Genomic DNA, 24,214 nt, shown 5'->3' on the forward strand with positions numbered 1-24,214 from the left:
AAGAGGCAGACACAGGAAAAAAATAACACAAATAAATGAATTTATCATTCACATCAATAACGTTTTTCTCCATTTGTTTACGCATACTCATTTCCTCGGATAAATGTTCCTTTTAAGCTTACAGAAACTATAGAGACATTTGAAGTGGGCAGTGAAGAGATGGGCATGCATGAATTCTTCACACTCTAAACAATAACGATGTAATACAGCGCAATAGTGACATTTGTGCTTGTACGATTTACTGCATTGTGATTGCATCCAGAGTATTCATATTCATTACTAAAGCTTTTCATCCGGTGATGTGCTAAGAATACTCTACAGCATTTTAATGATTTTTGCATATCCATGTGAGCTAGGTTTGTTATGACAAAGTATCATAACATTTAACAAAATATAAAATAATCAAACTGTCTGACTTCTGCTATTCCCCAAAAGCGGTCAAAATGTAGCTACGGACTCGTTATATTGAAAGAAAATGGCTTCAATATTTTGCCTGGTATTGTATGCTGCAAACGAAAGAATCAATACAACATCCCCGCTCGCAATAACAAATAAAATGGCCGTCGACACAGAATCAAATTATGGATGGAAGTGGATGCTGCAAGCACAAACCTGTACACTGTAAAACTTTCTTAATGCAGTATAGAATTGTTTTAATGACTCACTTGCTACTGTCACAAACTAATACAGTACATCCTTTTAAAGAGGGAAAAGCACACAGTGTACCTGACCAACATGAAATAATTACAACGATGAAAGGCTTTTCTAGATAATGAGTAGGATTTGTCCATTTTCCGCTCCCTGAATGAATAGTTTAAGGCTAATACCCTCCCACCAGTGAAGCAGAGCACTGAGTTTCAATTACAGTGAGGCTACGTCGTATGTTTCATGTATGAGTAACCTCATTTCTTACACAATTTACCCTTAGCACATACCAGCTCAGGCAATTACCCCTCGCTGCTCCCTTTTTGTATGCATCATGACATTGATATTTCTAATTCAAATTTGTGTTAAAACAGAACAAAAATAACATATTGGAGGCATGCATGGAATAATAAGCTTCTTCTGAGTCATTCCTAGCAAAAAATGTTTGCGTGCAGAATGCAAACAGATTTGATAATGATGGTGCTAAAGCACAGACAGCCGAACAGTATTGTCTCGGTGGCTTTCGCCCCTCACGTTCTTAGCATTCATTTTTCATCTCAACTTGTGTCTTGCACGTTGTGTGTTGTGTGTTTATTTAAATACAAGTCGACTTGCTTCTCTAAATTTAATCAAACTTTCATGATTCCCTGAAGACATGCCCGTGGGTGTACAGAATATACCTGTTTTTGAATGCATGTGACAAACTCTGTTCCTTTTATGGTATTTTTAGCAAACGTACTAAATGCCTAAATTTTTATGACAAACAGCACAAAGTTAATCTCCTGACAAAACATATTACGTCAACAGAAGAAACACCTTGAAAAAACACTCTTTTTCTCTCTTCAGTTCTCTTTTGTTGGCTCTTTTCAAAGATTTAATATGCAACGAAAAACAGTTGGCAAGATTCAGCTGCTGTCAAAAAAGTCAAATAATGCACGGAAGAACTGTTTACTGCTATAATGTGACTCACAAAACCATTTCCAAATAAATGTTGCAGCTGAATCCCATGAGTGCTACAGAGAAAGCACAGCCGAGTGAGCCTACCCACCAACATCAGATATATCTGCCAAAAACCTGTGTCCAATTAAATCCTGTCTATATCTTCCAAGTTGTAAAAAAGTAACGCTGCGTGAAGCAAATGAAGAAAAAGAAAAAAGTAGGTGATTTGGCTTCACTTTCCAATTTAGTAAGAGACGGCGGAATTGTTCAGCATCATTACCACCATTATATCACACACCTGAGTCCTGCTTGCCTTGTGATAAATAGTCCCAGCTTGGTGGAAATCCATTTTACAACAACAAGATTGTTGAACTCAAATGGCCTCAATCACTTCGGCTCGGCATACCGCAAGATGACGTTTTGCTCTCAGTGAGTTGTTGTCACATTCCGACCATTTGCAGGCTAAAGATACAGCAAAGCAATTCCCAGCCCAACCAAAATATTACGAAAAAATGCTACAGGAAAAATGACAGAAATCAAATCATCATCATTCATGACGTAACAAAGAAAAATATTTGACTCAGTGAGCATCAGAAACATTTACACGGCGTAGATAATGTTGCAAAAGGAATAAAAAAATGCATTCTATGAAGTAGATTAATTGGATGAGCATGTCATAAATGATATATTTTAATTGAACAAAAATAACATTGTGGAATGGTGTAGCTTGCAGTTTGGCAAGCCCACAAAAATGCGAGTTTAGCATATCATGTGATTTATTTCTGTTTACACAACTGCTGGTTCTCTTCATCTTCTGGTTCATTGACTTTGTTTACATGGAAAGTCATAAATTGCATTGGGATCAGTCACATTAAGCAGACACTTCATAAAACATAAAATCCTGTTTGTATGCTATATAGTTTGTCAGATAAGAGCGATATTAAAAGAAGCAACTTGTGCAAAATCCAATAAACCTGATATAAACTTTGTAGACTCATTTGCAAAGTTAACGCTGTCCGTAAAACCGCTAAAAATGGTTGCTGACTTTAGAACACATCAATGAATAATACGATTTATATGTTGTCTAATAAATCTAATTCACAATAAGCATTCGAAATAAATGAACCAAAAGTAAACTGTATGTATTTTTAGGCAAGTGGTGTGACATGACTGAATGATGGACGAGCACCTGGGGCACAGTCATTTGCGGGTACATAGTGTATAAACTCCGATATTGAGAATAAACTCCATCTAGCCTGAAGTCATAAATCACTACCACCTTCTGTATGTACTTGAAAATGGACATAAACATTCAAAATTGGATATAGCCAAAAGATTCTAATTGGGCACTTAGACTTGGAGTGTAAATCCAGGCTCCACGTTGAAGTGGATCTATTTTTTTTTTTTTTACCGTGTGTTAGAGTATGTATATGACATACGGTACTGTTTGATCAAAGAAAGGAACTCTGCCCCCTATGATGTAAGACTGATGCTAACAACTAGTAACACACTGAATCGGACCCAAGTAGAGCTTCCACTGAGTGAATGAGGCAATATTTGGTAATAACAAATGGGGAAAGAGATAAGGAACACGGGTTACAAGTTAAAAAACTTGTTGGTAGTGAATTAAAACTCATAATGGATGATGCTAGTTCTACTTCGGCACAGGGGATCTATTCCTTTAAGAAAATTTGGGAGAAAATGTAAAAACATCCTTAAGCTTCCATTAATAGTTATACCAAATACTGAAGTCTCATACCTGATTCAATAAAGTCTTGGTTGAAACTGTTCCAGGCCTCTTTGCTTTTCCCCAGGTTTTCCTCCATAACCTTGATATCGGCAAAGGGACAATTGCACTCAGGGAAGCGAGGAGAGCATCGGCACCAGCAGTCATTGCTGCGGCACAGCAACTCGCCCTCCGAGTTACATGCCACATAGCTGAGTGCTGCCTCCACAAAACGCCCACGCAGAAACTCTGGCAAGACATCTTGCAAGCCTAAAGGAATAATAAAGAGAAAAGGACATATTGTAAAGTATTGCTACATTTGCAGAGTTTACAGCGACTACACAATTATCGATAGTGGAAAAATAACATCCATCCACAAAGAGCACCATATTTATGAGAAGGCAACTTTGTGTTACAGCTCTTGTATTGGATCTCATTAACCCTTGTCCATAAGGAACGACACAGTTTATTGTTTACCAATACAGCGATACAGTTTCAGAACATTACTATGTGCCGCCTGAAATCTTAATTTGTCGTCTAATTGTCGTTTAGTCTTTCAGATAGGAGTAGCTGTTTTTAGCCTTCTGGTTTGATACTAGTGACATTTCTGATTTGTTTCTTAAACATACAATCTGAAAATTCCATGCATAAATGATTGGAGGTAATGAGATCAGGGTCTCCCTGACATCCTGCCCCGAACCCTTGGGATAGGCTCCACCTCCAGGGTCGATGAAGCCAGGAGTCACAAACAAATGCCCAAGCTACCCGCAGTGTTCTGAATTGGCAGGCTTGTGTTAAACAACCTAGTGTTTTAATAGAATTATGCAAAATGTGAATCCAAACTGTCATACCTGCACAGTCTAATTACTCAAATTAAAAGCCACTGTGTGATCCCAAAAGTGTATTATTGTCTTTTGGAAACTAAAATAGAGGCTTTCTGGTACGTTCTTGTTGTTCAGCTAAACCTGTCTCACTATCTACTAATCATCTATTTGTTTTGTCAACATGCAATCCTGCAGAGCCTTTCAATGAATATGCATGTGGCTTCTTCTTTGGTGCGCTCTCGTTCGATGGCTTGGAAAAGAGAAGTAATTAGTGACTTTTTTCCCCTCTGTTCTATGCCTTGGCAGGTGCAACTGCTGTGTGTGTGGCTTCAAAACTTCAAAATCTAATGTGCCTGTGTTTGGAAATCTGGCAGGATTTCTTCAGTATCTTGCTGTGTGGTTTGTACATTTGCTGTTTTGATTTGAGCTTTCCTCAGTTCTGACAGTAAGCAATTTCCTTCTCTGTTATGCTGATAGACGTCAGAACACTCTAGTTTCAATCCTGCAAACAGCAGCATATCAAGAAAAATGTGATGTAAGAAGGACTAAAGTGCCTGCACATCATGTAAGACACAATGTAAGGTGTAAATTGAAAGAAGAATAAAAAATAATCATTTCTCACAGTTTGAAGAGTGCCAGATTACCAAGTGTCGCTATCAAGTACCACAGAAATGGAATTTGAACACAAACTCAAATTAATAACTTGCTACAATTGCCATTAGAGCTCAATTATTATTATCATCTGCAGTAAAATATGACACCTTCTACGCATCATTTTTTATACGTATCAACCGGGTTTTGTTCAAACAATTTAAAAAAAACAGTTTAAAACCAATCCAGGTTACACAGGATTCACATAATCCCACACATTTTTTTATTTTTATTTTTTTTAGTAGGAGCACAGTGACCTGCAATTTTATGGGGTGCAAGTAAGACATTTAGGGCCACAGACTGTAAATCAACTTTTGTAATTGTTCACACTTGCACTCATTTCAGTGGCAGCTGCTGGATGTTCAAGGATCATAAATGTGTGTTTTTTTAATATGTAAATTCTACCCATAGTTCCTTATCAAGTAAATGATGCAGTCGGCAGTATTATCTGCCATGATGTGCATCTTACTTTAGTTTAATGTAATTTAGTTTTGTTTATTCTGCTATAGTATTTTGCAAACAATGGTTTAATACATATATTAAATACATACAAGAAGTCGTGCAAAGCAGAGGATGGACATATATTGCAGAACAGCAAGGTGTAGTGTGTTTTTGAAAAACAAAAATATCACATGCGGTAGAAATAAAATACAAACAATATTTAATCAACCCTGCAGTACAGCTGTCAACTACTCAATTTTACAGGCCATAACACAAATTACTAAAACCCCTGGAGCAATATAGCATTATGTTTCTTGAGTGTATTTATTAAAAATATTGATATATATATATATTTGTTTTTAAACTGGTGTATATTAGCAGTACTTTTTTAGTCATCATTTACCTACAACAAGAGACTATTGTGTGGCTGGCTGTGATTGATCGTGATGGAGAAGCTGCAATTACTGTGTTCATTTTAATGGTCCACGCCACCTTAGTGAAAAGTGCAAAAACACTTTCAATAATCTTTGTTTATGTGAAAATACGCCTCAATTAAATCCACATCAAAAGTATTTACGCAAAAAAAAGAAACTTGTATAACTGCATTTTGACACGTGTCTGTTATTCATTAAAACGTTAATTTTGGACATGCTTATGCAGATACTGAAAACAGTATGAAGTTAAAGACACTCGAATAATATTTACTTCATGTTGTGGCAGTAGACCTTAGTGAAAAATGTTTTTTTTTTTTTTGCTGCAGCTTTCTGTTGCCATCTATTTCACACACACACACACAACCCTCACTGTCAATCTGTTGATCTGCAGGAGTGACTGCACTTTTCATTTTCAGCAATTTGAAGCTACTTAGCTGCCCCTGCGACCACAATTTCTCTTGTACGAGTGTGTGTGTCTTGTTGTGTATTGACACTTTCATACTGCACTTGATTTTTATGTTGCCCCACAGCGTAGGAGGACACAGCCCAATCCTGGCACTAGTTGCTAAGCAACTGAACAAGAAAGTAGCCTGGTGCAGTTTCTGGCTGTTTTGGATGTAAACGGCAGCATTTATCCCTTTCGGCCAGATACCGGGAAATAAATAAAACATTTGCCTCTATTTTATCAATGTCATTTATGGTACAACTCCGCCAAAATTATTTGCTCTTGCCTCTCTACAATCAATCCTCCACCACCTTGTCGTTTTGAATGTGCCGCATTTTGCGTCTGTGGCACTACCCACACACAAATTGGACAACAGCGCACTGCACAGTGTTAAGTGCATTGTGAAGTCCTCCACTGTGTGTTGTTATGCCAGTATTGGTACAAGGCACACCACAAAGCCCAGGCTTAGCTTTAAGAAGAGTGTTTGGTACCCAAGCACCATGTCTTCGCTCTTGAGTCTCCGGATTTGGCTGTGACAGCTTTAACATACATATGTAATGTTCATTACATCCTGCTGGCAGGATTGCGGCACAAATGCAGACACGCACACACAGACGCACACACACAACTATAAAGGGTCTTGGTACCAAAAAAAGAGATGTTCATTTTCCTGCATTGTTTTGTCTATTCGCTTTGAGATTTGATGCTTTCGTGAAAAACGAACAATGGGATTGCAGGAATATACAAGCCTTCGTTGGTGTATCGAGGGTTTTGAAAAGGCAATTTCCCTCTGGCACAAGGTGTTGTGTCCCTCAAACTCTCGACTTTTCTCATATCCTTTGCATTCAGCACTTAAATACTCTAATGCAAAACAAGGCAGCGATAAGAAATAGCCGACCTTTTGTCCTGCTTTGTTGTTCAAGAGGTTGACGGTGACAGGTGGCATACAGAGGTTTTGCACAGGTTGAAGTCTGACCAAGAACTAAAAAAGAGGGCCTTACAGACCTGTCACCCTGCAGCACCTCAATCTTGTCATTCCTCAACCAGGCAGTTGCAATTGATGGATTTCCTACAGAGATCTAAAATTGTGCATAGTGTGCTTTGGGTGCAGACATGTCATATGAACACCAATAAGCTGGAGGCAACAGTTTTATTTTAGTCCCAAAGATTATGCATTCAGATCCATTTTATGGCTGAAATGATTTATACAGACTGTTTATAGTATACAGTATGTGTTTATATTTAGTTCAAGAAAGAGATTTGATTTAATTTCCTCAAAATGACAGTTCTATGTTGATATGATGGTCAAGACCACAATCCCTTTCACAGCATTAAATATATTTGACAAAACATACAGTCCTTAAACGGGAAGTCAGGTTAAAATTGTTCTTTATAATACATTCTACTGTATCCTGCTTCATGAGTCTAAATCACGTGTCAAACTCAAGGCCCGGGGGCCAGATACGGCCCGCCACATCATTTTACGTGACCCGCAAAGACAAATTGTACATCAAATTCATGTCAATATTAAAATTACTAATTTTTTTCACTTTTAAAAAATAGATCCATTGCTAGCCATTTTTATTACCATTCATATTTTTAAAATATGTTAACAGTTTTTCTTAGTCTCTGTTTTGAAAACTAGTTATTCATCTAGTCATTCACTAGTTTATTGAGTACCGTACACTATATATAATTTGAGACATTTATTTGGGTTGGCAATTTCAATGGCGCTTCGAAGGAAACCATGACTATGGATGCAGCCCGCGACGAAAATAAGTTTGACACCCCTAGCCTACAGGCTCAGCTTGCCAATGTCACATGACCAAACCCGGAAAATAGGTGAGCCAAGATGGGCATTAACTGAGCTTCTAGGCGCCACTTTCAGTTGATGGCAAAATAACAGCAACACTAGATCAAAAAAAGATGATTTTTCTGTTAATTCACATTCCATAAACACAATAATAATGAGAACATTTTTAAACTAATGAGGGAAGCATAGAACATTTTTAACTACACTTCCCTTTTATGAATGTTGATATCAAAGGTACTCTAAAAATTCATATCGTCTATCTCGCCATCGACACATCCATCCATTTAAACGTCCTAGATCAAAGAAGTGCGAGAACAAATATATGAAGAAAAAGACTGATTGTTCAGAACCAACCCTACAGTCTAGTACTTTCATTAGTGATTAGAGTCGTACACCAAAGCGACAGTGTTCAATTCACTTGAACAGACATGCATACACACACACACACGCACACACCCTCACACAAACCCTCCAGGTTTACAACAAATAGGCATACAATCAGAGTCGAGGATCAAAAAAATGTGAGAACAATGGTGTGGGAGCATACAGGGAAAATAAAAATACAAAGACAATGTTCTTTTTCTTGCCTGGAGAGAGTGCATAAAAATAAGTCTATATTTTTTCACCCCCCCCCGCAACATGGTGGAACGCTGATTGTCTTTCTTTTGTGTTTTTAAAATGTATTAGTAGGGCAGAGGCTGTATAGTGTCATGTTGTTCATCCTGTTTCAAATTTGAGGATTGCGAATTAAAATACAGCTACAGAGGTCAACATTTGTTTTTTGTATTCGGTTCTGTATGTGTGTGTATGGGGGGGGGCATCCACCTTAAGTGTACTTTGATTTTCAGCTCACTGTTTCCTCAAATTCACTCCTGATAATTAGAATTATCTTTAAATGAATTAATGAATGAATGCTCTATAGGTCAGGGGTCACCAACTGTATATATCGAAGGGCGAGAATTTTACCAGACAGTCGCCTTGGGAAAATTTTATTTTGGCACAACTAATGAATGAATATTATTTGATGTTTATAAGGCATGTTTACCCTTTTTGAGTCAGGTTTTTCTTAGATTTTAATTTTCTTTGATCCCTATACTTATCGAACGGGCAGGATCAGATGGTTGGGCGGCTGGGCCGTATTGGGCCCGTGGGCCACCAGTTGATAATAACTGCTCTATGTGTAACTTGAGGGGTTGGAACAGGGTCAGTGTGACAGGGCACAGTCCATCTTCAGCCTGCTAAGATACCAGATTGCCCATGAGACAGCGAGCCAGCGAGGCAGAACAGACATATGAACTACTGCAGCGTAAAGTAAAGGGTCATCCTGGTTGAGCACAGCACAGGACACCTTCTGTGTATGGATTGGGCGCAATGGGAATGCTGGTGGGTGGAGGTATGGAAGTGGCAAATGTATGTGTCAGTTTAGGAAGGAAAATAGGTTGTCCCTTTAGTGGACTACACGGAAGTTGAGGGTTTTCTCATGAATTTAAAATGAATAAAGGTGAAGGGTTTGTTTGCTTGTGGGTGGGCCAGTTTGTTATGCAACCATACCTTTTAGATGAATCTTATTTTCTGGACTGTGCACCAACACAGAGCTAACTGAATCCAAGCTGTCATAGTTACTGCAGCCGAGAGGACCGGTCCTTGTTTCAGTCACCTAGGAAACAGAAGGAGAAGCTCTATATAAATATAAACCAGACGTTAAATCGTAAGTGCATGCAATCATTTTATCAACAGCCGCAAAATACATGCATTTAAGTTTATATTGACATTGAAAAATGAAACAATAGCTGTGATTTTTTACTGGAAACTCTCTTTGGCTGAATTACCAATTATACTATATTATTGCAAGATGTGAGATAAAGGATAAGCTTAAATATTTTATACAACACATCTAATCTTTTTTGACCACACACACAAAGAAATACATCAAGAAAATGTACACGCAGTATATTCACTGTACTTGTACATTGTATTCCGAACAAATGAATCACATTCATGGTATTTCTGATAAAACCCTCCTTGGTTGTTTTGCTTCACCTTGAGATGCCTTCTGCAATTCTCTTTCCTAAATATACAGGGATGATGCTCGTGGAGCCTCTTGAACTTTTTTTTTCTTTTTCTGCCTTAGTTCTGATTGAAGAAGCCATCATCAACAAGACTGCTGTGTTGCCATCGTATCTTAGAGGGGAATGAGAATTGGAAACTTGAAGTGGTCACGATTGTTACTATGCTGAATGCGTTCAGAAATTCAGTGTGACACACTAACTAAAATAAACACAATCAGGTGGTAGAAATTGTATTGGCAAGGATGATTGTTAGAACGGATAATCTACATAAGATCCATTTGTTATGTTTTCTTAATTTTATGTCTCAATAAATATTGAAACCACATTTATGCCCGCCATCACCACCACACGCACTCACGCACTCAATCACACACACACTCACACACACGCAGTCACCTCCAAAATCAATAAAGCCAATAATAGACTTGTTAGCAAAAATGTGGAAATGAGAAATGGGCTTGTGTTTATCTTGAATCCAAAATTCAGATTTGGGTAAATGCCCCATGCAACGTTTACTGTGTGTGAATTATAATGCGACATAGAAATAAGTGAAGCAGATGTGCACAGCTCCCAGGCAAGGCCTTTGAGAGGACACAGAGCATGTGTGAATGTGATGAAGCCATCTGAGAGCAAATAAAAAACAAACAGCTTTTGTTTCAGTACGACACAGCAGCAGTTGTGTTCCATGTGCTGGTTTGTGGACAAGTGAAATAAAATGACGGAGTGACTGATGTGAGGCTTCATCTCTTTTAAGTACCGTTAACATGGTAGTTTTGTTTTACTGTTTTGAACAAAATATAATCTACTATAGTATGCATATGGACATGTAAATAGAATATTTATAAAAAAATAAATACATTTACTTTCAGTATAATTACATTGAAATAAAATAAAAGAGTATTGTTACTTGAAGATTTTCATAATTTATTGGTTGTAAATGTACGAATAGCCATTTTCATAAATAGGTTGTAAAAGTATTTAGCTAGCTTGACAGACAATATTGTGTTGATGATTTAAAAGCAAAGAAGCTAAGGTAAATAAAAATGATAATAAAAAACAACTTTGTATTTGCATGGTTAATTGTCATGAGAGCAGTTAGCAAATTATGCTACAAATTGCTTGCTTTACTTTTTCAATTGAAACATTGACATTGTTAATCATAGTTTCAAATGTTCCCACTGCTCCTTTTTTTTACACTCAAATGACTGTTTGAAGATAATAAGTATTGCACTTAATGTAAAAAAAAAAAAAAAAAAACTGCAAGAAATCCACAAGTGATTAGCTGAGGTTAAATCAGCAGGAGTTGTTAATGTTATGCCAAATGTTCGTACATTCTTCAACACCTACTGTGCTTCAAAATCCTAAATATTGATCTATTATAAAAAAATGGTACCAAAAATGGTACCAAAAAAAGGCACCAAAACACACACACACACATATATACACACACATATACATACGTACGTACGTACAAACAAACAAACAAACGAACAAAGAATCTGTAGAGACCTGTAGGGAACTCGTATTCATATCCATATGCCTCCATTTTCCGGCTGTGGTTTATTTTAATGTTTAAAGTTTCACTCCTGACTCTCACTAGCTGTATTGCAGCCACTCATTGCCCACAGACATACATGGACACAGGTCAAGTACATCCCACTCAGCGTTACCTCCTCCTGGGTGACAAAATTTGGCAGAACACACCACGGCAGGTGGCTCGCATAGCAGAGATCATTATTCGTTAGAGCTATGTAAAGGATGCTTTGGCTCATTAATGTGTGAGTTTGTTCTGGCGGTTGTGCAAATCTTTTGGCTGTAAAAGAACATCTATGTATGCAGTAAAATTTATTCACGTTTGGATTCGTTTACCTATAGGCAGGTCGTAGGCCTACTATAAAAAACGACATATTGTATCCTGACAGCTCATACCATGATGAAATGTCTATAGTGCAACAACTATCGATTAATGTTTGCATTACTTAATTGCTGAGAAGCTTCACATGTTTTGAAAATAGCGAGCTTTGTAATGTGTTTTTCAACAACTAACACTGCCAGCAAAAATCTGTTGTTTTGCCCACGACGTGACTGAAGTGATCTGAGGCAGGGTAACACTAAGCCAATCGATCAATCTAGAAAACAACTTCTGTCGAGCTGATTCCATTTTGTGTCTCTACATTAGTCTGGCTGTCCGGTAGCATGCTCACCGTACTTAGGCTCTGTCTGTTCCCTCGATTTCAAGACATTGATAAAATAAACGTGTTAAAGAAATTTACAATTTTAGTCCCTCTTGAAGTCAGAAAATCGTGAGGCATTGACTAAACTTTATAACCCAGCTTTTGTTTAAAGTTGGATCTTTGCAATGGTGTTTTTACACCAATGTTCAACTCTATAAATTCCAATAGAGCAGCTAAACAAGGCACAGGATTAACTGCATTGAAAATAGATGGCTAGACAAAGAGCACCTGTCGTTTTGTAACTTTCAAGGTTCAAAACATTTTAATCAAGCTTTAAATTATACAATTATGTATGTATTATTCATGCGAGTTTATGGGGAACTTTTAAACAACTAATGTTTGAACACAAACAGTACAGCAACACATGCAAACAGCATATACCGTATTTTCCGCACTATAAGGCGCACCTAAAAACCTCCAATTTTCTCAAAAGCCGACAGTGCGCCTTATGATCAGGTGCGCCTTATATATGGACCAATATTGAGCCACTACAGCAGGCGTGTCCAAAGTCCGGACCGCGGGCCATCTTATATATGGCCAAAGTTTTAAAATGGGCCATTCATTGAAGGTGCGCCTTATAATCCCGTGCGCCTTATATATGGACAAAGTTTTAAAATGGCCCATTCATTGAAGGTGCGCCTTATAATCCGGTGCGCCTTATAGTGCGGAAAATACGGTACCAATGATAACAGCCTACAATTATTTATGCACTACAAAAAAAACAAATTCAACATAAAATTATGAGGCATAAAATGTTTTTTATTATTATTTCACAGTTATTACTGTATGTTTTTAGAGTTACCAATGTGGTCACGGAATACAGCAAGATCCTAAAGATTACCATTGTTTTTATTTCCTTGCATCTTCACTTTTGAGATATTTCACATCTTGGCACAGTACTGTGAAGTCAACATCATTGATGGTAAATAACCGTGCAGCAGTTAGATACTGTTGGTCCCACAGAAAGGGTGAGTGAGCATCAAATAGATTACCTTAATTGCTGAAGTGGCGATCTGGAGGTGGTGCAGTCTCCTTAGAGTGCTTTCCCGATCTGTGAAGTATGAAGCAGCAAGCTGATGGAGCAGCTCCAGGGACACCACAGTGCTGTTGCTATTGCCTTCTGACTTCTTATTCAGCTTTTGTTTGTCCAAGAAAATCGTCAATGACTCCTCCCCTGAGGATGAAACAATCAGCCCGACTTACTAAAAGTAAGAAATAAAACAATTTTCATGATGCATTTCTGTTATCTACAGATTTCCTTTAAACACAACAATGCAGATCAAATAAACACCGAAAAGAGAAAAACTACAAAACTGATCTCAACTTGTTATCAAATAAAGTACATTAGGTGGAGTTGAAGGAGATACGGAAATTGCTAAACTTGACAAACTGAGCAAAATGGCCGGAGAAAACATACGACCCAGCTTGATGGATGGCATGCAAAAAAAAAAAAAAAAATGTTTACATCACAAAGCAGGCATTTAGCCTGAACAAACAAAATGCAAATATGCAATGTGTATGAGTAACTACAGAGTCAAGAATGCCTGAATGCTTCCACTCGAGAAAGCAGAAGTTGTAATGATGCAATATGAATAAAACTTACAAAGGTCAGGACGATTAGTGCGAAAGAATGAATAACATGAGCAACGTGGGAAAGGTCCTCTGCGGACAATGAAAACGAAAGATGCCAAGTCTTGATGAACATAAACTTCTATTTAGCGACTTTGATGAGGTGTCTGTGTTTGACTGTGGAAACAGCTGATGACAAACTATAAACAATATTAATATATATCAATATCAATGATGACAAATGAAATAGAAAAAACAGTTTGAATTTAAATGAAATGCGTTTATGTGTGTGCTTAGTCACAGTACTATTAGAACACAGACTCTCTGAGCAAAATTAGCTGAGCCTGTTAATTACATCTAGTGTCTAGATATCAGTCTGCAGCTGCCTTAGTCAGCTCCGGCTCCCATGCTGATGATCCGTAAGGGAGTTGTCCGTTAGAGGAGGGCAAGTGACGTATGTTTGGATGCAAACAAACCACAAGGCACAAGTATTGGACATGACGTGTTCTGGGAATAAATCTAAGTAAACATTTCTTTGCTTCCTCTCTCTCTCTCGCTGCCTCTGTCTGTTTATGCGTCTATCTTTCGCTCTCTGCTCTGTATGTTAGTCTGTCTCTCTCTATGCATCCATCAGTCTATCTCTGTGTCTGTCTGTCTGTCTGTCTTTCTACACGTCTGTTGTCTTTCAGTCTTTCCGAATCTGCCTCTCTATCTCGATCTCTATCTGTTTGGGTTTCTGTCTGTGTCTTGCCTCGGTCTGTCTTTCTCTCTGTCTGTGTCTCTGTCCCACTCCTGATTTTAATCCGAAAATTGGCATTGATTTAAAAGATGAAAGTGTATCGAATCCAACCAAAACATATTGAGAGACGTATCGAATCAACTCGTATTAGAGAAATATGGCATTGAAGGAAATGCCACTGAAATAAACCGAAATGAATCATCCCACTTTATAATCGAACGTCCCAGATTCATATCGCAGCCCGTGTATCGAGGTACATATCGAATCGTCTTTTTTTCGATTGTTGTTGTTATTGGATTCTGTGCAAAATGTGTTAAAGTATTACCTCGTTTGGCTAACATTTTAACAAAACCCTGCTTACATTGAATGTCTAGTGATATTGAAAAACGCAAGGCTTGAATGATCTAAAACTGGCCTTGTAAATCTTGTATCGGGCTGTTGCTTGAAAAAAAAAAAATGGAATCAATTTCCCACAGCCCCGTATATACCAAGCAGTGAAGTTATTTTATACTAAGTGATGACCAGGGTCTGCAGTGTCAATATCACGAGGATGTCACTCCGAACGTATAATGCAGGTCTCCGCCTTGATTTGTGAGGTGTCTAAAATCGATACTGCAGGCAATTCCGTTTTGTGAGTTACTTCAATCCTCTCAGAGGAGCGAAGAGGGTAAAAAGGAATCCAATAAAGTGAGACATATGGTTAGAAACGGGTCAATTTTATCCCTCGTCTGGTCTGCCCAGTTCTTGCAGCAAGTAATGCTCATTTAGAGGAAGGATGATTGAACGGTAACATGGTCTAAGCACTGTGATTAGATGTTGCAGGTGCTACATGAATTATTGTTTCAGACCTGGCAATTCCCGCAATTTATTGTTTCAAGCAACAGACTTGTTCATTTGAAATTAAAATACGAATTTACAACTTGAGATTAATGTGAGTACTTCACGAGTGTTAAAGGTATCTCAAAAGTACCTTACCTCCTAGGGTAGCAGACACCAGGAAATGGGTTCCATACTTCTTGATGAGGTTTTCGTTGATTTGCTGCAAGGTTGGCCGTCGCCCCAGTAGTCGCAGGTTGCGTAGGAACTCTGGTGCTAATGGCAAAGGAGCTTTAAAGATGTCTCTCTTCTCTGTAGCCAGGCTGTTTACTTTCCAGTGACTGAATTCCCTGACAGAAAAAAAAAAACATATATTGGTAACTACACATTCATTTGAAGTCGTTCCTCTGTCCTTGCTGTTTTTGTAGGGACAGTGCTGCTTGCCAGATCAGATGGCTGAAAACGTGGGTAACTGAAAATCGACCACGACTTTACCGTATTTTCTGGACTATAAGGCGCACCGGACTATAAGGCGCACCTTCAATGAAGGGCCCATTTTAAAACTGTGTCATTATATAAGGCGCACCGGACTATAAGGCGCACCATTAATGCATCATGTCAGATTTTTAATCCAAATCAAATCATTCTCTATTTTATCTTTTTCATTTCAACTTCAGACACAACAAATGACTTTATAATCACAAAATAATGATCCAAAGTCTTTTTGATTTATGATTTATAGTCTTCAGCAGGGCACTTATGATTGATTTCATGACACAATGCTTCGGGCCAGTTTAAATTTAAGAATTTGGTCCATATACCAAACCGGACTATAAGGTGCACTGTCGGCTTATAAAGAGAACATTTTAGGTGCGCCTTATAGTCCGGAAAATACGGTAATTGGTTTTCTCGTACCGTAATTTGTCCAACGTATTGCAGGCCGTTGAGCTTTGTGAGAATATACGCTTTTGTCTGTGTGATGCATTCTGAAGGAATAAAATCAAACTTCTTTGTTACTCCAAAAAGACTAAGTGGTATAGAAACTTGATGATTGGATCAAATCAATCAACAGTCTTATCCTTTCTTCTTTTGAAAATTGTTACAGAGAGTAGAGAAAAATAGAGTTGAGAAAATTCCCTGGTTTCAAGTGTCCTATGGTCATGTAAGAACCTCTTGTAGTCTAACCCCAAGGTAGATTATGCAAATATTATGCACATAAAATCAGAAAAAGAGCAGATCTGCACGGTGTACAATTTGCAAAACAAGAATTTGTCAATATTACAGAAGAAAATACCTCAACTGATTCGCATTCATGCACACATTTGGATGAGAAAATAAATAGTCTGCTGCATACCTTTATACTGTTAACTGCTGCCTCGACAATCAGTGCGAGTAGGTAGTCAACATCTTACATTTGAAGATTCCACATTTATGGTGTTGGTAACACTATGACTTAATTGGATGTTTTCTTTCAGAATTGCATTACACAGATGAACGGCTCTTTGAGATGTCACAAGGAAGGCGGTAATTGACTGTATTTAGGTTGAAGTTGTATTGTTGCGTAGAAAATAATTTCTGTTTTCAAAGAAGAGGAAGGTACATTTTAATGAACCATGACTACGCTTTCCTCAGCAATCCCTGCCTCAGGGGGATTCGAGTTAAATTGGAGCTTCATTAGGAGGTTCATTTTCACACAACACACAGATAAATGCTTCCAGCATGGGTACAGATCCATTAGTTATCATTTAGTATCTATCTATCTATCTATCTATCTATCTATCTATCTATCTATCTATCTATCTATCTATCTATCTATCTATCTATCTATCTATCTATCTATCTATCTATCTATCTATCTATCTATCTATCTATCTATCTATCTATCTATCTATCTGTGTCTGTCTGTCTTTTCGAGCATTATTTATTTATTTATTTATTTATTTATTTATTTTTCAGTTTGTTGGTTTATTGTTTGTTTTTTGTACGGACTTATATATGGCACTTTAAAGTGTTATTTGTTTTGTTTTGTTTTTTTAATTTCCTTTTTGTTTTGGCTGTGTACGAAATAAAGATACCTATCCATCTATCTATCTATCTATAGAGATAACGATATATATTAGAAGCATTGTGCACATCAATATGTCTCATTAGTTTCAATTTATTAACAAAATAATTAGTGGCATTGTTATCATTAATAAAAGCACGACAATTTCAAGGCTCCTATATTCTGCAATCTGTAACAAAAAGTCAATACTGAAATAATTGCCGCCCTATTAGTCTTTGGCTATCAGTCGCCTCACTGAACAATGGTTTCGGATTAATGCCTAATCCAGAGACTGGCAGCCAGCGGTTGTACACTGATTAACAGAGGCTGATTTTGACTGATGTGTTTGCCAGGCTTCTCTACAGTGACTGATCTTTGGCAAGGAGGCTGAACGGAGATGGGCAAAAATCTAAGATGTGCTGTGCATCATTTTCTTCTCTCCTCACTTTGCTTTCCAAGCCTTAACATTAAGACCGTTGGCTGACTATTTTCCTAATGATGATAGATGATGTTAATTAAACAGTTTTAGCACAGCAGTGATTGCACCTGCAGTCCTGGCATTTAGTTTAGCTGAAACAGTCAAAATTTAGTTTCCATGATAGAAAAAGTAAAAAAGTCTGTTGACTGTGCAGAGTGGTTCCTCGGAGAGTTCTGCTGGCAACATCTTTGAAAATAACACCTGGACATTATTATTTGTGAGAGAAAGACATAGCCTATTGGATGACTCTCTGGGTGAATATAACAATCACTTTATAGCATTGTTGCAACTTGGAATGGGATATTTTGTTATCTGGAATAAGTCAAGACATTTGGTCCACGTTGCATAATAACTTTTGAGGGACTTTGTTTCAAGACATTTGGTCCATGTTGCATAATAACTTTTTCATCATGCAATGGCTGCTCCTAAATGAGTGCCACTTTTGCACACAAAACATTTGAAGTAAATATAGCTGAACGATTAAATCAAACGGCTTTTATTTGGATTTTAATAAAAGCTCAATTCAATCATCTGCAACTACACTAATTTCTTATGAAATATTTCATTGTTTAATGCATTTTTTTCATTGAAGCATTGTCCATATATCTAACACTTCAGTAAATTATGTAATAATTCAACGTGGAAAAAAAAGCTCATGGATTAAAAGAAATATTAAGTAAAACCCGCTGGGGTATGTGTGAAAGTAGGGTGAAACAAAAAATATATTAAGTTTGCACTTATTTCTATCACCACCCTATTTATTTCAAGCTGTGGGTTATTATGCGAACATTGTGGAATGAAAGTGAGCAGACCAGAAACTTTATAATGTGTGGCTGCACCAGAAACAGGTAGGCTACAGTTACCCTCATAATTGACCTAAATACTCCCAGTTGTGATTTCTGGAGTTGTAGTTTATTGAGTGCAAGTCAACCTTCAAGTCGCAGCATGAAAATTAGGCTTCACTCTTCACAATCAATCTACCATGGTAATGAGCCCTGAACAGAAGGACTCATATTTTACAACCCTTTTATTCAATGTTTTTATGTTAAAAAAAAAAAAACTGAAATGAAAAGTAAAGGATGTTCAAAACACCTAATATATGCACAAATTAGGTTTTGTCGGTCTATTTATGAGGCTGTGGAATCTAAGTAATCTAAATGCTGGAGATTTTGCATCGGTATTACTTGGGGACCACATTTGACCACACACATTCTAATTTGATGTATTACAATAAATATATTTACATATGGATGCCTTCAAAAGTGAGTGCTAACAAATTTAAGAGCTTTGAGAGCGTCATAAAGGAATAGACTTTGCTGAACCAATTTGCGGCGGAAAAAAGGTTGGGGGCCACTGCATTAAAATGTTTAAATGGATTTAGATTTCACAACCTGTGACTTATTTATGTTTATATCAGATTCTATTCATCATGGTTGACCAAGGTAGTCAACCAGGTAGATGTGTACTGATTGAAGATGCACATTGCTATGCCAACTTTGTGGTCATGTACATAAAAGGAAAAAAAAAAAAAGGCTGGGAACGAAAAAATCAAAAGGATGACTGATTTAACGTCTAATCAGATACAGTCCATTGCTTGATGCTCTCTGAAGAACATTTGAGGACAATTTTGTTTTTATTACCTCTGCCCAGTAGGAAATCTTTCTCTGTGTGTACTTGCAGGGTTATGTAAAAACTAATGAACCGATCCCAATTAATGAAAAGTATGACTTCCCTTGATAAACCATCACATAATTATTGGTGAGGTAGATTCAGTTATGTGAGATAGATAGCCTCTATCCAGCCTGTTAATGATCAATTTTTACAAATCAAAAACTACCGTAATTTCTGGAGTATAAGAAGCACCCGGATAAAAGCCGCACCAGTTAAAATTAGGGGAACATCCTGTTTTGTTCATATATAAGCTGCACTGGACTATAAGCCACAGATGTTTTAAATGAAATGTCCTCATTTCTATTACCTGTATAATGAAAACAAATAATCATGAAATATCATAAAAATCATGAAAAGTCCATAAATAAGCCACACTGGACTATAAACCGCAGGGTTCAAAGCTTATGCAAAAAGTAGCGGCTTAAAGTCGGTGAATATATTTTGCATGTTTTCGTCTTACTCAGCAAATACTGAATTGTGTTGACAGTGTAATTGGAAATCTCAAAGTGGTGAAGGTGTATAATTTAATACGTGCCTATCCAAATTACGATTGTTCAGTTTTCCCATAAATTTGTGAGAAGTCACTCAGTGCCATTTTACTATTGTAATGGAATTGTGTGTGTGTGTGTGTGCGTGCTGTTCCATTTCACAAACAAGAATATTTTTACTCGAAGATCTAACCCATTACATCCTTAAAACATCTTGATGCATTTGAAATTCTAGTTTTCCAGTTGACTCAGAGCAAAATATTAGACATCCAACCGAGCAACACAATGCGGTCTTACTAACAAGCTCTCAGCAGGTGGCCACCATCTGTGTGGTCATTGGTCAACTTATCTTCCTTTCTCGTACAAGCACCACCGTTATTTACGTTTCTCTTATTCTTTGCATTAACTCCTCCACTTTAACTCCTCCCTCTTAAAAAAAAAAAAAAAAAACGTTCAATGTTACGCCATCTATGGTATCGTATGCTATGCAAAGCTCACAACCATGGAAGAGGCAAAATCAGGAGTGTTTTTGAAAAATCACGATTTTTTTTTCTAAATGCTGTCATGCTGAATAACTGGATATTAAATTTGCCCAAACATCCGCTTTCCAATGCAATCTTCTCAATATTAACTGATAATATTGGGCAACGTCGGTGATAAAGGTAACTTATGACATCGTGCCCTCTGTATCGCACTTTCTCATTGTCATCGGTTGCTGTGTTAATTTTATTTATATGATTTCCTAGCAACACAGGGTGACCAATCAGTGAGACGATAAGGAAAGCACTGGAAGGCCTCGTTTGTAAAACAGAGCAGATTTGAGAGATTTAATGTGATACAGTTACCAATGATATGGCTCATTTTGAATCTCACCCCAGGCTTCCCTGTGAAGAGTTCACCATGTTCACTCGGTACTACGGGTTCCCAAAAACTGGCATAGTGCTCAAGATTCTGAATTTCCCATTACTGTGAGTGTAAACAATTGTTTGGCCATATGAGCTCTGTGATTGGCAACCAGTCAAGAGTACCCCGGCTCCAGCTCACTCGTGATCAGAATGAGGACAAGTGGCTTAGAAAATGAATGGGTGGTTGGATGCATTTTTAATCTCCCCCTGACTAAGTAAGCTAAAAAGGAAGCAGGCACATGCTGGAATTTTATTAGACCGGTAATTCAGGACCTAAATCTGTTAAATTATATGACAGAGCTTTAACCATTATCAAAAAAGAGAGATTCACAGAATAAAAGTGTGTGAAAATAGCTTTCATGGAAGTCAGCATCTCCCAAGGCATAAATAAATGTGACAATTTTCAAGGCTTTGAGCTAAAAAAAATCTTTCTAAATTTCTACAGAGCGTGAGGTGGTGTAAAAAAAAAAAGGTATAAAAAATCCAGTTTTAGAAAGGAATCTGCTGTAATGTAATAAATGTGGACACGTGAAAAAATGGCCATTAGCTGTAATACCCAAAAAATACCATCATTGCTTTTCCTCTAACAAGAAATTTAGGAGGACAGGTAAATGCTAGACTTCCAAAATTGCCCATCTTAATGTGACACATGAAGGTGCAAAATTATTTTAATTAAATCATGACATTTGACTCTGAAAAGGAAATGACCTATTCTACTGCCCATTTTGTGCTTCTCGCCAATAGTTGCACTAATTAGATTGTGGTTTTTAGTCAAGTACCGGCATTTGAAACCTGACACTTATTTGGACTTTTAGAATATTGGGCTGTAATTGGTGGATAGTTTTAACTGTCATACAATCCCAAAACGGATTTCCCCTGAATAAAAGATGACAAGAAAGGGTCGAGGATGTCAGGAAATTATAAAAGCGCCAAAGAAATGTATTATTATTATCTATCCAGCCATTATCCTCACAAGTATTGCATAGTCTTTTATATCTACTATATACGTTATATAGAGTATTTTATGTAAAGACATGCAACACATGTTTTACCATTAGATAAAAATAATTTAAGATTTGTACCATAACACTAAACATTTGTCATGAACAGCTAAAAAATAAGAAGGCCTCTAGCATTTTTCTTTCAGAACATGGAGGGAACCAAAATGTATTAACGCAGGCAAGGAAAGCGAATTTAATATTGCAGGTCCTTATTGTTTTCTCTTTCATTTTGCTCTGGCAACACAAGGATCAGCTTTTATGAAGGAAGCATATTAGCTTCCTTCTATCGGTGAAAAATAAAAATTTGGCCACACAAAAGTAAAACTCCCACGTTTTATACTTTTGGGAATAAATGATCTTTTATATTGCATTTTGTAGTTGTTAATTTAGCAAATGTGGTTAAAATACTCACCTCAAATATTGTAATCAGATGTCATTTGTCTTCCGTCTAATTTACAGATTACGTGCACAGATGCATTTGTCTGCTATTGGATTAAAGCTTGCTAAGTACTTGCTAGTGTTATTTTTAAGGTCAAAGGTTTTGTTTGCTAGACAATGCCAAAGGAAATACTACCTCTCATTTAGGGTGAACATTTTAGTCGCCCTTATAGACGCCGGTATGAGACGTGAGTAGAAGACTATTTATGAATTCAAAAACCTTGGGAAGCAATATGTAAGGCAGCTTACTTGAAACATTGAAACCAGAGATTTGATTTCTTGTTTAACTAATCAAAATTCTTTGGATCTTCTGGATACCAATTACTAGCAACATATGCGGTCCCAGACCCGTCTAACCTGTAGATCTTGTATCTGGTAGAAAATCCCTGCTGGAACCTCTCTCTGAACTCGGTGTACTCAGGGCAACGGTGGAAAGGTCCCTTTTCTGACAGCAGCCAGTCCAGCTGCCCTCCACTCTGTCTTGTGCTGAAGCCCCAGGCTGAGGAACTGGAGGGAGAGGAGGAGGAGGAGGAGGAAGATGACGAGGGAGACGACAGGGAACCATGGAGCCCTTTGCCCGCATGACCCCCGCTGGCCACTTGCTCAGCTCGGATGGGCCACAGCAGCCATAAGAACACCCATGACAACCATAGAAGCATCAAGGAGGATGCAGACCATCTAGCAAGAAAGGCAGATCCATGGGAGCACTCCTCTTTTCTCACAGGCCAATGAGTTGCCATGGTCCCGGTGGTGATGTACTAGGGCACCTAGGACCGGCATTTCTTCTGACAGTCACCTCCCACTGGCCTGAAATAATACAACAAAATAAACACATTCAAATTAGCCAAAAGAACAACAACAGTTTATAGCTACAACTTTATATTTGTTACATTTTTTATTTGGTAAATGCATCTTGTCAAGACAGAAACCTTTAACAAGCCACTGAACAGCAAGCAGTTTGTTAATCTTGTTTGTGATGTCTTTGGTCAAAACTCTATTTTATAATTTGCAATAAAAGTAAAGATTCTACTTCTTAATATTTTTTGAATAAATTAATTTTATCCACATTCTTTTAAAGGTCCCCTTGCCATCAAAATCGAATGTTCTCCCACTGTTTTATGCAAAAAGAAAAAAAAAGTGAAAATGAATGGCATTATTTGAATTTTTATCAAATTTTTAGCTTTTATCTTTTTGAATAATTGTTTGCAACACTGTATTTTAGATCATTTTTGCAAAAAAAATGTGGGCATTATCGTGCCGTGATAAAAGCTAATATATTTGTTGAAGACAAAAAATAATAATAATCGTATTCACTGCACGATACAACAGATTGACTATAGAGGAAAATGAAGTAAAACAAAAAATTGGAATTCTAATCCATACTAAAAGCAGGGCAAGAGATAGAAAAAAAATTTATTTGAAAAAATTAAATAGGTATGATTCAAGCAAATGGAACAAAGAGAACAAAGTGACTTAGAGTATAAAATAACCCGGAAAGATTTAGAGAGACAAGACAAACTGCGTGGAGAAAACCATTAAAAGTCTTGTCAAGACAAATTAGATTTTTGGTACAGTTTAAAGTTGGAGTACTTTTGTAATAGCTTGTGAAATAAGATTCCACAGAGTTTGGGCTGGGACTGCAAATTCATCTTCACCTTTTGTTCTGTGCCAAGTAAGAAGAACAGATAACAAGCTGTCATTTGAGTAACGCATCAGTCGTGCAAAGCGCTGAGGAACAGTGAGTTCAGACAGTCTCCAAGATTATAGGCAAGGCAAGGCAGATTTATTTATATAGCGCATTTCACACACAAGGCAACTCAATGTGCTTTACATAAAAAGGATTA

General features: G+C 37.3%; 1 protein-coding gene across 2 annotated transcripts in view; it reads right to left on the reverse strand.

Moving 5' to 3' along the window:
• The window catches only part of brinp2 (bone morphogenetic protein/retinoic acid inducible neural-specific 2), a 76,784-nt gene that overhangs the window by 14,033 nt on the left and 38,537 nt on the right, over window positions 1–24,214 (reverse strand). For both annotated transcript variants that reach the window (XM_049747528.2, XM_049747529.2), the window contains 5 exons: window positions 22,728–23,177; window positions 15,505–15,695; window positions 13,214–13,395; window positions 9,470–9,575; window positions 3,344–3,580 (listed from right to left, as the gene is read on the reverse strand). In XM_049747528.2, coding sequence (XP_049603485.1) covers window positions 3,344–3,580; window positions 9,470–9,575; window positions 13,214–13,395; window positions 15,505–15,695; window positions 22,728–23,110 — 1,099 coding nt within the window. In that variant the 5' untranslated portion in view covers window positions 23,111–23,177. The remainder of the gene's footprint in view (window positions 1–3,343; window positions 3,581–9,469; window positions 9,576–13,213; window positions 13,396–15,504; window positions 15,696–22,727; window positions 23,178–24,214) is intronic.

Source organism: Syngnathus scovelli, chromosome 17 (assembly GCF_024217435.2).
Source record: "Syngnathus scovelli strain Florida chromosome 17, RoL_Ssco_1.2, whole genome shotgun sequence".
Lineage (NCBI taxonomy): Eukaryota > Metazoa > Chordata > Actinopteri > Syngnathiformes > Syngnathidae > Syngnathus > Syngnathus scovelli.